Source organism: Haliaeetus leucocephalus, unplaced genomic scaffold, assembly GCF_000737465.1.
Source record: "Haliaeetus leucocephalus isolate CR32 unplaced genomic scaffold, Haliaeetus_leucocephalus-4.0 Scaffold656, whole genome shotgun sequence".
Taxonomy (NCBI): domain Eukaryota; kingdom Metazoa; phylum Chordata; class Aves; order Accipitriformes; family Accipitridae; genus Haliaeetus; species Haliaeetus leucocephalus.
The window spans coordinates 4,957,812-4,972,896 of record NW_010973092.1 but is presented as its reverse complement, the minus strand read 5'-3'; the positions used below and the strand labels follow the sequence as shown (position 1 = coordinate 4,972,896).

The window sequence follows — 15,085 nt, the reverse complement described above, 5'->3', positions numbered from 1 at the left end:
GTAAAGATACACACATAAATCCCATTATTGTTAATGGAAACCATGTGCAATGCACACTCCCACACACTCTTTAAAAACTATGCCCCACAGAATCATTTTAAATAACTCTTATTCTACACAGTATGAACCTGTTATCTAAAAACTATTCCTTTGCCTGCTCTATTATAAAGGGACAAGAGACAGTTTACAAAGAACAAGCCTTACGGCTTCAGTCCCTTTGCGTTTCTAGCCTTTTCTCTTGAATACTAAAAATGTAAAGCAGTCTGTATCATTCAAATAACCTAATTTTCCAATCCACCTTCGTTAACATTGCTGGCTGAAGCCAATTACAAATGCCTTAAGGCTTATAGCCTCATAAGCATAGTGTGACAGGTCAAATTTTATTGTTTGCTCCATCCATCATTACTGACACAGTAATTCAAAGCACACAAGGCATAGTCTACTCACTGCTTCTTCTTTCTCCCTGTGCACCTGCTGTAATTTTAATGTAGAAGCTTTATTAATAAAAAGTACATCATCTTCTGTCATTCAGTGCTGGCTTCTTCCACACACGTGAAAAGAAAAAGCCCCAAGTTATGCTTTTCTTCTAGCAGCATCTGATGTTCTCTCCTTTGGGGTAACATGCCCAAGCAAGTCATCGCTGGTGATGCATTTCATCAACAAATACTTTTTAGATCTAATGCAATGTGGTAATGAGAATTTAAAAAAAAAAAAAAAAAAAAAAAATCAGCCTCAGAACAGCCAACACTGGGAAAAAACCCCAAACTTTTGGAGTGACCTAGAAAACTAACCAAGATGTTCATTGACTGTGTAAAACATGGCTGATCTGCCTACATCATCTAGCCTAAAAACGGGCACATAACTTCATTTTTCAAGATGCTAATAAGATGCAGTCTCATTTAATTCAGTAAGACTTCAGCACATATATTTAAAAACACTCCCTAGAAAATGGTTGTTTTTCTGAGTTTTTGGAATGCTGAGCAGCCAACAGTGGGACTGTTATGTATTCAGACTTCTAATTATTGGCAAAAGTTACCTGGGTGCCTAAATAAAAACATTGCCTTCAACACTGCAGAAGCTCATAAATGGGAAGGAGAAAATCAGTGACATTCTAAACATTATTTCATCCCTCCAAAAAAAAAAAAAAAAAAAAAGCATATGTGAGCAAATTAGAAAGGCATAAGGAGCAAATGTTTCCTGCAATGAGTTGCCCTTCTTCAGCATTGGTCTTTGCTATGTCATGAAAGTCGGCCCCCCCCACTTTAAAAAAACAAACCAAAACCAAACCCCTGCAAAACATCAAAACCAGAATGAAACATGCATCTAATTTAAAATTATTTTAGTATGCTACAAATTGCCATAACAAAATCCCAAAATATTCATTGTTGTTTGTCAATACCTTGGGAAAGAGTATTTTAGACATGTCTGACTCACCCCCCCACACCATCCTCCCCCCCTCCATTTTTTTTTTGCTTAATCTGGTAACAGCTGACATGTAAACATGAGGAGATGCATTATCATATGGCAGGTCTAACTGTTAAGACTAGAGACTCTTAGTGGGTAAACATGAAATGAATATATCCAATTTAACGAAGATACATTTAAGTGAATCTTATCAACTGAATTCTAGTCAATTTAAATGAATGCAATTAAAAAAAGGCATAAAATCCCCACAACAGTGTACTACTTTTGTTTGACTTATTTAGAGTTTATTATCCCGTGGGAGCACTAGTGAAACTCAAGACAACAACCACAAAATCCTGCACAAAATCTGCAGCACCAAAAAGATGAGCTCATTCAGTAACTTTACAGAGCTGTATGAGTATTATCAGAGCCATTTGGGAAAACTGGCTTGTAAAGAATTTAAGGGGGTTGGACGTGAGAGAAACCACCTTACGCTGCCTGCAACTTCATCTCTTCCTGTCACTCAGTGATGGTGTGCGTTTGTTTGAAACCTGAAGGTTATGTTATTCTGCACAGGTTCTTATACTGCATTTCCCAGCGTGGTATTTATACATCACTACCACAGCTACATATTGAGAAGGGTTTTTTTAGGGAGTTTAGAGTGGTGTTTTCTCTATACTCAAGTTACCAAAATAATATGAAGAATGAATTACCACTTGCAGCAACATGCCTAATGGAGACATTTTATTGCCATTTCCCCCAGGTTCTGTGGGCTTAACTTGATAATTAAAACATTCAACTCTGACAAGCCTTAACTATGGTAAAATAACAGATTCAGGAATTAAAGAAAAAAATACGGATTTAGAAACTGACAAAATGTATTAAATCGCAAAGAACCCAGTCTGTCAAAGCCAAATTGTTTTGGACTGAGCAATGTTAGGATATGGAGAAACAAACCAAAAATATCCTTTCCCTGCTAGGCAAGGTTAGAGAAAGGAGATAAACATTGCCATCCCCCAATTAGACCAACTTGCTTAACCCATAGTTGTTAAAACTTGGAGGTACAACTCTGGATAAATTTTGCTTTCTGTCAGGGCCTTTTACTCACTGGCCCCAGTAGAAATCAAAGCGGTAGGAATTTTAACTAATCCTCTTAAAAGAAATTATACCAAGAACGAACAAAACCAGGTTGTGATCCATCTAACCCTGTCCCCAGAATGCCTCCAATATTTCTCTGTCCTGCTTTTATGCAAGATACGAGAAATCACCAGTCTCCAGCAGAACCAAAGCAGCCCTCTTCTCTTTCCAACACTGACCAGTAGCTTTAACAGAGTTTTAAGTAGCCAGTTTCCCACAAAAACAATCAGTATCCTCTGTATAAGAGGGTTCTTCATGGGATTAAAAAGAGATTTTTTTTTTTTTTTGCCAGTCAGTGATTGCAGAACTGCGTTAATGAAGACTCCTTCTCCAAAGACTAAAAGGATAGCAACAAGCAGTCTCTTAAAGAACATCATGTCTTGAGCCACAGCAATTTCTCATTAATTCATAGAATCTTAAACCTGGCAATACGACAAAGCAGCCCCTGCCCTGTGAAAATTTCCCAGAGCTCTTAATTTTTTCCTCTATCTGTTGATTCACTGCAGAAGCCTCTATTTTGGCTGTTCTCACAATTCATACTACGCCAGGTGAAAAATCTTGCAAACATGTATATATTCATGGAGTTTAGCTGGGAAGCTGTCACAGAAGTAGCTACGATGCATAGATCAGTAGTTATGCAGGCCTAGTTTTTCCCAGTTAGGATATAAAATTGGTAGAGGATTGTTTGGGATTTTGAATTTACTATCTGACACCACTGAAAAGCAAAGCTTCTCCACTTCAACATAAAACTAAATGGGATTTGAAAGGAAGCTCAAGAATTTGTTGAATTGCATGGTTATTTAAGCCGAGTTCAAAAGTTGTATTTCCCAGCTCCCTCAGAGTTTAACAAAGGTTACCCTGACCAGGGGAAAGGGCAGATCTCTGTGTCCCGGATTGTTTATTTGTGGCCAAAACACCCCTATGAGGCAGCACTGAAAAGAACATAGAAGACAGCCATTTTTTGAGTGCATTAATTGACCAAAGGATGTCAGTCTTCGAGCATATGCAAAAATACCCCTTAGACATAACTCTATTAAGGCATTGGCATGGATTACAAGGTACACAGGAATCGAGATCTATCTTATCCCTGATTCTCTGGTCATTCCTTGAGACCATGCAGAGAAAAAAACCCAAATATATAAACAACAGGATGTCTTTAGGATAAACAGCACTTCATCAAATAACATCGCTCACCTCATGCTTCAAGCCAAATAAACTGCGCAGCTGCAGTAGGTACAGCACAGAGCTCTATGCGTTTTGCCTTCTGAGAGACAAAGTTTATTATTTAGGATTTGATTATGCAATAATGGCTTCACATAGCTTTTGGATTATAGGACTCGAGTCTCACTGGCCCAGACTACAGGCTGAGGGAACATCTACCTTATTGGGAATAGAGTAGCCAAATGTGCTGGAGTCAAATGAGTGGTCTACAGAGGTACTCAGCATTAGGCAAATTCTAGTTCTCCCACAGTCCTCTGGAGTTCCCTGTTGTTATTTGTGAGAATAAAGTCAGTAATGCTAAAAGCCTCATGCCAGATGTATTTCTACAGTTAGGAAACCCCCTGCAACAAAATGAATCAAATAATGAAATAGAAATGAATGTTGAAAACCTACTACTGGAATAAAGCAGTAACGACACCATAAAATATTTTTCCTGTAGAAAACTCCATCAGAACAGTCACATACCATGAAACCCATCGATTTCCACAAAAAGATATTGGAATACTCCATTAAAAATCCTGACCAGCTTGATCAGAAAACTCCTGGAAACTTAACAACACTGCTGTCACGTCTTATACAGACAGATTTGACTTAAAAAACATCATCACACCCCTGCAATCCCTAAATCATGCAAGCTTTTTTCATCATGACTTCAAAGTAGCTCTTCCAGTACTTTATTAAGGGAGCAAGTCCAGATCTTTCCAAACTACAAGTGAGGATAACGTGAATTGCCCAGCATCACAACACAGGTCAGTGGAAGAACTGGGTAACGCACCAGATCTACCATGTATAGGTTCAAGCCATGATAGACTATATCAGGCCTAGACTCTGAACTCCCAGCAAAGAATTGAATTCATAGATTAAAATAAGAAGATGAAGAAAAAGAGGAGTGGGAGGTGAAAGAATAATTTATTCTTGTACCTCCCACTAACAATCTTTAAACTTTGTACAGTGAGCAAATGCATAAGGATGACTTAATTTTCCTTTCCCTGGATTTCTTTAACCATATCCTACCTTTTCTTACTCTTCTTGTCTTTCGTTCCCCCCTCCCACCTCCCCCCTTATTTCATTAATTTTCCCTTACCAAGCCAAAGCTGAAAGTTAACACAGAATTTAATCCAACTCTTCATCTAACTGAGGACACAACAGGTCATAACACTCACTAAGCCTCTGCTGAGTATCTTGTTTTCCATCAGGAAAGGCTGAGTCATCCCTTAGACAAACCGCAGGCAGGGAAAGCTGTGCAAAACCACAGCTGGAGAACAGCATCCCACACCCAGAGGACAGGCAATCCAGCCGACACTTGGATTATGAAAAAACAAACCATGTTGCACTAGACACTTGAACACTTCAACAAATATTTGTTAATTGTGCTTCTGAATACAGACGCCTCCTAATTAAACATAGTAGCCCTCACATTGTACATATTTAACTAATAGCGTCTCATTATTTTGGTCATTATTTTTTCCTCCCATTTCAGGATTGTTGGAAAATTATTTCTCTTGCACATCCCTTAATATCAAACTTGTTACCTAATGTTATGACAACAGGAGGTGATTTTTCCATTTTCAAACAAAGAGACATGATCATGGACTTAATTAGTTTGCAATGATTTAATTAAAATTTGCAGAACAACAATGTACCTAATTAGAAGCACAATAATTACACCAAGGTACCTTTCCATCTTTGAAGGGACTATTAGTCATTGAGGTGGTATGTTTTGTAATTTAAGATCATCCTTACTTTCATTTTCTGATTAGTTAAGTGCAGTCATCGTCATGTTCAGGTAATTGCTTTATTAACTAGCTTAATTAAACTTCCTGTAAAACTGACAGGTACAGAGTTATTCTTCTTAATGTGTTGATGACAAAAACATTAACTAATTACATAGCACTCTTTACAGGCCTTACTTACCTCATAAGCTTAATTCATTAGTACTTTAAAGAGCTTTGAAAACTCTGACTGCAATATACTATGGAAGTGCTTTTGTATTGTCACAGTATTAAATAGAGCTGTTATACCCAGGAAACAGCAATTTCTCTTTACAAAGTTCTATAATATGGCAGAGAGTGTACGCAATTAAAGCCATTTGCATTTCAAGCAGTAATGAGAGACTTAGTGAAGTCGTTGACAAACCTAAAGCCCAGAGAGTTCAAAGTTAATAGGAAAGGGTGATAGAGGGTTTCTAAAGTTTCCAGAAATATAACAAAATTATGCAAGTCCAAAAAAATGCTAAGAAAAATTGCTGGAAACGGGGCATGAGGACTGAACAGATACAGGCCACATCCATGTTCAAATTTTGTCATGTACAAACACTGAATTGTTGGTGCGACTAAAGAATCCCATCGCTCAGAAGAATTAGTCCGTCATCTCGAAAACAAAACAAGAACAGAAAACCCACTGCACAGCATAGCCAAACATCTTCATCCCCTTCAACTTTAGCACTTGGGTGAAGCAGAGGCAAATAACCCAGATCAACAACAGAGACAAGTTTTGAAGACACTTCAGAAAAAGAACCAGAAAGGTTTAACGCCTAAAGGGTGGTAAGATTTTTCAAGCAGTACAACCACCACATATGAAGCTAAACCAACTTAAGATCCATCAAAGTACTCACTACCTTCTATCTCCTATTGTGCTAGTTTAGGTGACACTTTAAATCCATTGTAGCACAAGATCTGGGCATGGACCTCTCATAATTTTCAAAATTTTCCCCATTTACCTTTGTGTTGGAAGCCAACACCTTCGAATATTTTCCAATGGAAGATAAAAGAGAGAGATTCCTTTGACTAGCCCTCAGTAAATTAGTTGAGAGGCTGAAGGCTTTGATGTATTTGGTGGAACTGAGAGACCAAGTTAAAAATCCTGAGCCTCTATCTAAATTGACCAGTAAGCTTAAACATGGTGGTTTATAGTTTAAATTTTTTCTTTTTCTGTGACCCTTGTATTATTGAGTGCTTTGGGTTGGATCACTTTCCCGTTTTATCAAGAAATTCTTGCCTCTAGGTCTACAATGTCTTTCTTCATGAAGAAAATTCTACTAATTAAAAAATAAAGTTGTCTTTGAGGAAAAGCCCTTCAGTTAGAAAACCTCAAGAAAGTCTGCCGCACTGACTTCCTGAGGATGCTTGGACCTGCTGTTAACCCAACACATTAACCTGAGTAAGGATCCATCATCCTGTTTCACTCTTTTCTTAACCCACAGTATCAGTTACTGAGCATCTCTAAAGACATCCAGGCACACCACCACATTGCAGTAGTGGTCCTCAAGAATATGCCACGTAGCCCGTATTTCTGCTGGGCCAATAACAGTTCCTCTGCTGCTCTGCAAATGGCTGCCTTCAGAGAATCCTAATCTCTTATAATTGAGGTGGATGGGCACAGTCAGTTCCCAGAATCACCAGCACTATAATTAACATAAGCAAAATGCTTTCTTTCAAAATGCAATCTCCGCAGAAAGCACTAGAACAAAGAGCATAACAATCTGAGGATTATCAAACAGTGCAAACCAGCAAGATGATAATGCTTTTGCTATTTTGCCATACAGCCTTTATGAATGGAAGATTTTATTATCCAGTCAGGAATGAGTAAGACATCATTTAAAACAACAACTAAAAATGCATTTTATGTTACTTTCCTGGAATTGAATCCTTAAAGATTTCTTGAAGTTTTCATAAGAAGAGAACAAATCAAAGTCCTCCACATTCCTCAAGCTCTGTTGAGCATCATTCCAGATCAAGTTCTGCAGTCTTAATTTTGCTTTAAGGTCTAAAACTAAACTTAAGGGGTAGAAACTAAAAATGCCAAGTAATGATATAAGGAATACTCAGAAACTGTTTAAAAAGAAATTTCTACCCTAGCCAAAGTTGAAATGGAAAAGGAATAGGGTCCTTTCTTAAAGAGCAGTACTCTGATGAACAGGAGTATGTTAGCTTCATTTTCAGCTCACCTTATCTAAAGATATGGATGCCTTCACTTTTGCATAAGAATCACATTAGTTCAGCCCTCCCATCCCTCAGCCTAGTATCCTGCCAAGTTGCAGACCCTTAAAAGTAAGAAAACTACAAAGGAGTAAAAGAAAGAGCAAATTGGGAACAGAACAAATCGGTCCTGCTGAACTACACCAATCATCCCAGCTTCTGGTCATGACTGGCTTAGGGACTCAGTGTGCTAGAGGTTTACCAGCCTGCAGTGGATCCATTCTCCATGGATTTGTATAAATCCCATTTATATCTTTGGCCTGCACAATACTGCGCTGCAGTGAATTTCACAATTTTATTTTGAGCTGAAAGAATAAAAATACTTCCTTTGTTTTGAAACTACTGACTTGCAATTTCATTAGATCTTGTATTATGAAGTACAACATTCCTTTTCTAATATTAGTCATAATTTCATGTAAAATAATGCTGAAATGTTCCAGTTAATTCTGCGCTTCCTTGCAGGTTCTACACCTCTGACAGCTATTACTGCCCTTCTTTGAGCATTTTCTAGTTCTACCATGTCAGCTTTGAGATAAAGTGATGATAACTGAAGGCAATGAGAAGACCAGGCATTTACAGAGAAATATAATAATGTTTTGTGCTTGTTCTCAATTCCTTTTTTAACACTTTATTTGCATTTTTGCCTCACAGTGATCATTACAATGTCTTCTGAGAAACAGCCAGAATTATTCTGAGATCAAGTGGCTAAATTAGAGCCTGTGATGGATATATTTGGTTATTTTCTCTTAATGTGAATTACTGTGCATTTATTGACACCCAAGTTTCATCTGCATTTTATCAGTCAGTCATACTCCTGTTGTATCCTGTCCTTTTCATTCATTTCTACCTCAGCTAACAGTTCAAAGCATGGAAAGAGCAAAACCCAGTACAAACACTACCAAGAGTGTTGAACGGTAGCCCCCAGTCTCCAGTGGAATGCCTTGATGCTGTTCTGCCAGGCCACGAGCTATAAGCCCAAAGCCTGTGTCCCATCTAACCCCTGCTGCGCTGGCAGGGAAAGGCAAAAATCAAACTGAGCCAGGATGGATCAAAGTGCTGGTGTGCATGCGTATACTGCCTCTCTGCCTATGTGAGTAGATGGCCAATATACAATTTCAGAAGACTTTTTTCCCCCCGCAGAAATGTAGTGGCTACTCTCCATCTTTTGTTTACAAGCTTAGCACGAATCCTTTCATTTGCCCAGAATATCATTACATGTTCACCAAGCAGCTGATGCAGAGCCAGATAGGAATACATACATAGAAATGCAAAGCAGTGTGTTATTTGCCCACACTCAAATGTCTACCTTTTTGCATTTTCACAGTCAATACTAGAACATGCCAGCACTGCAGAGCCAGAAATAATACTTGCCAATAGCACTGCATGTGAAAGAAAATTATCAAAGAAAAGCTTTGATTTTGGAGACTTAAGGGCAAGAAAAAGGGATAACATTATCTGGTGAAAACTAATAGTGAATTTGAGGGAAGAAGTTGTATTCTGTTCATAAAAGATACCAGAAACCCATGATCATTCCTGACCATAAAAATGTTATTTGTTAGGACATTAAAATATACCATTTAGTTTTAATGGTCAGTCTAAAGTATTTTCAGCTCATTTACCAAAATTTGTCTTTTGAAATAAAAAAAATATAAAATAAAAATCAATGAAGCAGAGCTTTTCAAAGAAATTGTAGAGAGACAATGATGTTCTACAGGTTACTGTAATAACATACTCACAGATTTACAATGTACTGTATACAGCAAAGAACAATAGTACTGCTATAAGCATCTCCTTGATACTGCATAAACGTTAAGCAGCTGTATCCTTTCATGAGGACTGGATGTTACAGAAAGATTAACAATCAGCATGACACTAGAGGAGCCTTCAATCAAAAAAAAAAATTTAGAAAAAGCAACTACAAATATGCAATGCGACAAGCAATCGCTCCTGTGGAATGGTACCCAAAAAGCAGTAAAACCCTACTTTCCCCAGGCAGTGGTAAAGGAGGAAAAAATTTGTGGAAAAGAAGTTGCTGCACTTGAGAGACCAACAGGACACTGTAATTTTCAATTGCTAGGACAGGAGCAATTGATAGTTAAACACACAATAAATGAACATGAGATAAAGTTGCTTCAGAATAAATGTTTTAAAAGTCTCCTATAAAAAAAAAATACTTCTCAGACACAACTGGGAGGTAAGTCTTTGATAGTCAAGCATATCAGCAATGGGAATTGTTTGACGTCTTCATTATAGCTGTCAGGCTTATATCATGGTCACAATAGTTTGGTGAATTTATTACATTGGCAGAATTTCTGATGAAAACCATTTGGATCTTATGGCAAGAAACACAGAAGGTCAAAAAAAAAAAAAAGACTCAGAGCTAACAGAGATGCAGGTAAGATGCACAGAAATGAGCTCAACAGGATGACAGAATATGCAATAAAAGCTATTTACTACAAAATGTCTTATATACTCTCAAGACTTCAGGTGGAAAAAGTTGTTTTCAAAATAAGCCCCATTTTAATCCTAAATACCAGTGCTAAATTAGATCATTACGTACTCCTAGAAAATATTAAATAGTAGCTTGTTTAACAGGCAACTTGGAGCCCTTTTTCTGCAGTCTACGTGTGCAAGGATGAGAGAGTTTCTGCTGATTTGCTCCTTTGGCCATGTAAATCCTTCAGCCACAATAGAAGACATGCTTAAATGAATTAGCCATGGCACCATTTTAATATTTGTGTCCATTAGCGGATGAAGAATTCAAGCTGCCCAACTGAGAAGATAATGTAGCTGCAGAATCATCACCACTATTACAGCCCAGCAGAGAATTTCTGCCCCCCCCCCTCACTTTTTTTTTCCTGGATTTTGGGGGGAGCTATTTTTGGATTTTTTTACTGGTTGTCCAAACTCACCTTGCATGCAGGAAGAGAAGAAAACCTTAGGGGTATTCCCTGAACATGACTTCCAGTGACTGAAGCGCTGTTTATGGAACATGTATGTGAGACATGGAAGGCTCTATTTGGTAATGGGAGATCTGGACTGCTGAATGGCTCTGAAGCCAGCTTCTTTTATTGAGTCAAGCCCTAAGGTGACCATATTTTCAATACAACAATGAGCCAATTTATCCCCACTGGGTTTAAACAAATTGCAACATGTTACCCGTGCAGCCTAGGAAAAAAATTATTAAAAAAAAAAAAGTCAGAAAACAATGGTAGTGCCAAGTTATTTTACCATTTGGAGACCAAATCTTAAAAACAAGAACTATCCCCAAATCCTCTTGTCTGAACAAGCCAATCTGATCAAATGAGTTTTTTCTGTTGCATCATCAATATTGAAAGTGTTCTACCCTATTAGCATGAATAAGCTATTTAGAGAAACATGAATCATGAAAGTTATAAGATTCTGATTTGTCATTCTGATTTGCTGTTTGTCAAATATGTAAAAATCTACATTTAGCAGCACTTTTTACACAAAAATATTCCAAAACTAAAGTAGACGGTAATTTAATACCGCCTATTAATGAAAGCCATTTCATCTTCATACCGCAGCCTGGTTGACTACTACTGACAGAATTTCAGGTCCCTGAAGCAGAACTTACCTTGGTAGTATATGTATGTCCATCAGATCCACAGACAGCGTTGGCATGTGTCATGGGGCAAGGCTTGCATTTTACTATGTTAGCTGGTCCAGCCCAGTGCTTCTGGGCCAAGTTTCCTTTCTTTTGTCGAAGGCTGTAAAATAAGAGACACAAGGTTTTTTTGAACACACTTGTATAAAACAGAAGAATGAAAGCTTCTCTGAATAAGGCAAAGCAGGATTTTCAACACAGTGTTGATTTAAAGCAAGTAAATTAAATATAGCTCCTAACAATGCTTCTATAACATGGCATATTACAGCAGGCAATCTAAAGAGTCATAAATTGGTAGGCAGTCCTAGATTTACAATACTTGGCAGCTTCATTTGATTTATAACTACAAATGAATTCACTTAAGAACACAGCATTCTGCTGGACTACACGGCGTTTCTGGTGAAACAGGCAAGTAACGTTACATCAGGTTGTATTTAGAGACATCTTCACCAGGCCTTCTCTGAGTTGCCAAGTTACTGTTGAGGTAGCAACAATTTTAAAACAAAATCCTTTGAAAAACATTGCAATTTATATTATGCTTATAAAAAAATTAATGTATAAAAATCACCAAACAACTTTGTCATTGTACATGCAGTAGCCCTCTCTACATGCCAGCTACTGAACAGCTGCTCTTCTCGGACCAATCACGGTCCCCCAGGAATGCTATAAAGTAACAGAGAGCATCTCCAAATCTACAGATGCATTTGTACCATGGGAGTGACTGCAGTTGTCCTCAAGTCATGGACTACTCAATTACTACATTAAAAATGTCTATGAAAAAGACATCTGCTCAAAAAACTTATTGCAAAACATGTGCAATTGATTCTGATTAATGGCTCATTTTCCTGTCATAATGAACTACTTGACTGATCCAACATTAAGTAATTATCACCAGCCTACTGTTGTAAGCTGATTAAAAGTTTGCTTTAGAAACCACAAGTCAATGTTACAATGCAGATTCATTTTGGCCATGTGTACTTGTCTTTCACTTGAAAGCATTTACAAGGGAAGGCGAGGCATTGCATCAGCTTTGCTGGAGACTGTTAAGAAAAATAACTGCCATCTGTTCTCATACCACAGTAAAAAAAAAAAGATATAACAGTTCAGCTAGAAATACATTTCAATCCACCACTGAATGACTTCATCATAGTTTTAGAAAAATATATACAGATATTTTTTTAAAGCAATTTCACTACAGCTTGCAATTTGCTACACAATACTGACTCTGATGTAATGACACATTCAGCTGCTAAAATAATAAAAATTCTATTCTTTCATCTCAGTTCTAGTTTTCTTCAAGTCTAACCTTTGTCACAGTGATGACTAGTACTATTAAGAAGCTTGTGTCCACAGAAGGAATCCAATCATGATATCATACGCTATGAAAATAGAAGCCTAGTATTTAAGACTAAATTCCCTTGTTATTTTGAAGAAGTTTTCTTAATGCACAGAGCAGCTTTCCCTCTTTCAGATGCATTCTGCCTTGCAGAGTTACGATTATACCAGATGCTAAATGCTGCGGATGGGTGGTTACTTGGCTCTGAACCCCCAAATACAACTCTGCAGACATGCTCTCTTAGGCTAGAGCTGTACAAACCATTTATTTAAGTTTTCCAGAGTAACTGACTCTTCTGCAGCCCCCTTGCCTCCAACAATGCTTTGTTACCAAAATGTAATGATTATCTTATTTTCTCAAACTGTTTCCATTACAGGCATTTCTTTTGTCTTTTCAGCTTGACAAGAAAATTTCCTCGTTCACTTGACTTACAGCCCCACACTTCTAGAAATGCACAAACTCAGAGTCAAAAATATGTTTGGATGTAGTCCTGTAGATACTGATGAGCAGAGACCGGAGACAGATGTGAAAGGTGCTGTGCTTCTCCTTTGGGGACTGCAGAAGGACAGATCATGGCACAAAGCAGACTTGTTACCTTTTCACAGACTTTGATTTCCACAATCTCAAAAGGCAGACCCTCGTCTATATGTAAAATTGTTAAGAAGAAAGTTTTAGGATGAGTTATAGAAAAACATCTAAGATGCTAAACTTGAAGTGTATGATTTAGTGCCATCGTCATCAAAGCCATTAGTCACAAAGCACACAGGATGGAGATGAGCGACTGAACTAATGAGCACCTCATCAAAATTAAATACAGATTGGAGTTCTTAGCTAGACTGATGCCTAACAAATGACAGGATCTTGAGGCTCTGAGCGACAAGTATAAAATACATTGTACAGCATTTGCAGACCAAACTACATTCAGGCATTTTACACTACAACCCTAAAAGACAAGTCCACTCCAGACACGGCTGCTTGTCCCTCTCTGCATAGCCTTACACCCCCAGCTCTTACTTTCTTTAATCCTACCTTGGTCCCTTGAAGACTGCTATTGCAAAGCCAGTTTCTATTGGAAGAGTTTTTTGGAGCTAATAATGATTTCTACCCTCACTTTAAAAAAAAAAAAAGTAATTTAATTTGTCCATTTCAAGTCATTTCAGCAGCTCATCAAGCCTGGTGGCCCCTTCCATCACTTTACTGAGAGTAAAAAGAACATGCACAGCCTTAGGCCTAAGCTCTGTTCTCACTGCAGCTGCTTTGAAGCCAACAGCAAGCCATGTGTGTAAAAGCAGAGCCTCCCCCTTAGCTAGGAACTATAATGGTTTCACCTGAGCTTGATTTGCAGTGAGTGTTTCACTTACTGATCCTGAAAGAAACATTATTCTCTCTCTCCCCCCCCCCTTCAACTTCAGGATCTTCTTTGGTTAAGAAGAAGAAATTTATTCTCTTGAAGAGAGTGCTATTTAATAACAAGAAGTCACAGTGGATTACATCTCAAGGCATTTTATTCTTTTGAAAAGAAAAAGTTAACAATTTTAGTAGCACTTCGTACAATGTGCATAACGAGGCAGGGGATTGCTGCAAGACACCTGCAGCAATCCTAACTTCTGCATGTGTGATGTGATGAGCAGCACAGGACAGCAGCCATTTTAGTTGCAAGAAACAATCTGGGTTTCAAAAATGAATATATACTTTTTGAGCTACAGTTTTGTCAGAAACAATAGTGCGAAGCATCACTGTATTTGAAGCAAGTAAAAAAATAATTACTGTCAGCTTGGCCAAGCGAGCAATAGCTGAAAGTTTTAACTGGATGCCCTGATTCCACACCCTTGCCAAAAATACAGATAAGCACCTATTTCCTAGGGAGAACATCTATTTTCCAAAAGTAAACATGTATTTTTCTGGAGCACTATTTTGAGAGGCTAGATAAGACTTTTGGAAGCTTTTCAATCCTATAACCCCTAACACCACATCAAACATCCAAACAAACAAATTAAAACCCAGACAAGAATATTGGCTGCCATAAGCAGCCAGCCAGCAAATCCCTTCTCAATGGAAATGCACGTTCACATACTCTGGGAACATGTTTTGCTATGCTAATCATCTTGTTTTAGAATAAATATGTCAGGAGCACGCCAGGCCAAAGCAAATGAGGCCTTATTTTTTTTCTGACAACTTAACCAACTTTAATCCTGCTTTAAGACTCAGAGTTGAAAGGATCTACTACAAATCATGAGAAAATAACAACTGTTGAGAAAGAACAAAACAGAAACTCCCCACTGGGGTAAAAGTGTGCCACAGTTACAAGGACAAGAAGGCCAAGTATTTTCAATATTCTAGAAGCAAACAGACACAAATGTCTTGCTCAAGTATTAAGACTTA

The 15,085-nt window shown here is 37.8% G+C and overlaps 1 protein-coding gene across 1 annotated transcript in view; it reads right to left on the bottom strand.

Annotated features, from left to right (window-relative positions):
- SPOCK1 (sparc/osteonectin, cwcv and kazal-like domains proteoglycan (testican) 1) overlaps nucleotides 1–15,085 on the bottom strand; it is a 320,542-nt gene that overhangs the window by 88,457 nt on the left and 217,000 nt on the right. Inside the window, exon 5 of the mRNA XM_010578881.1 lies at nucleotides 11,338–11,470. Within this exon, the coding sequence (XP_010577183.1) occupies nucleotides 11,338–11,470 (133 nt within the window). The remainder of the gene's footprint in view (nucleotides 1–11,337; nucleotides 11,471–15,085) is intronic.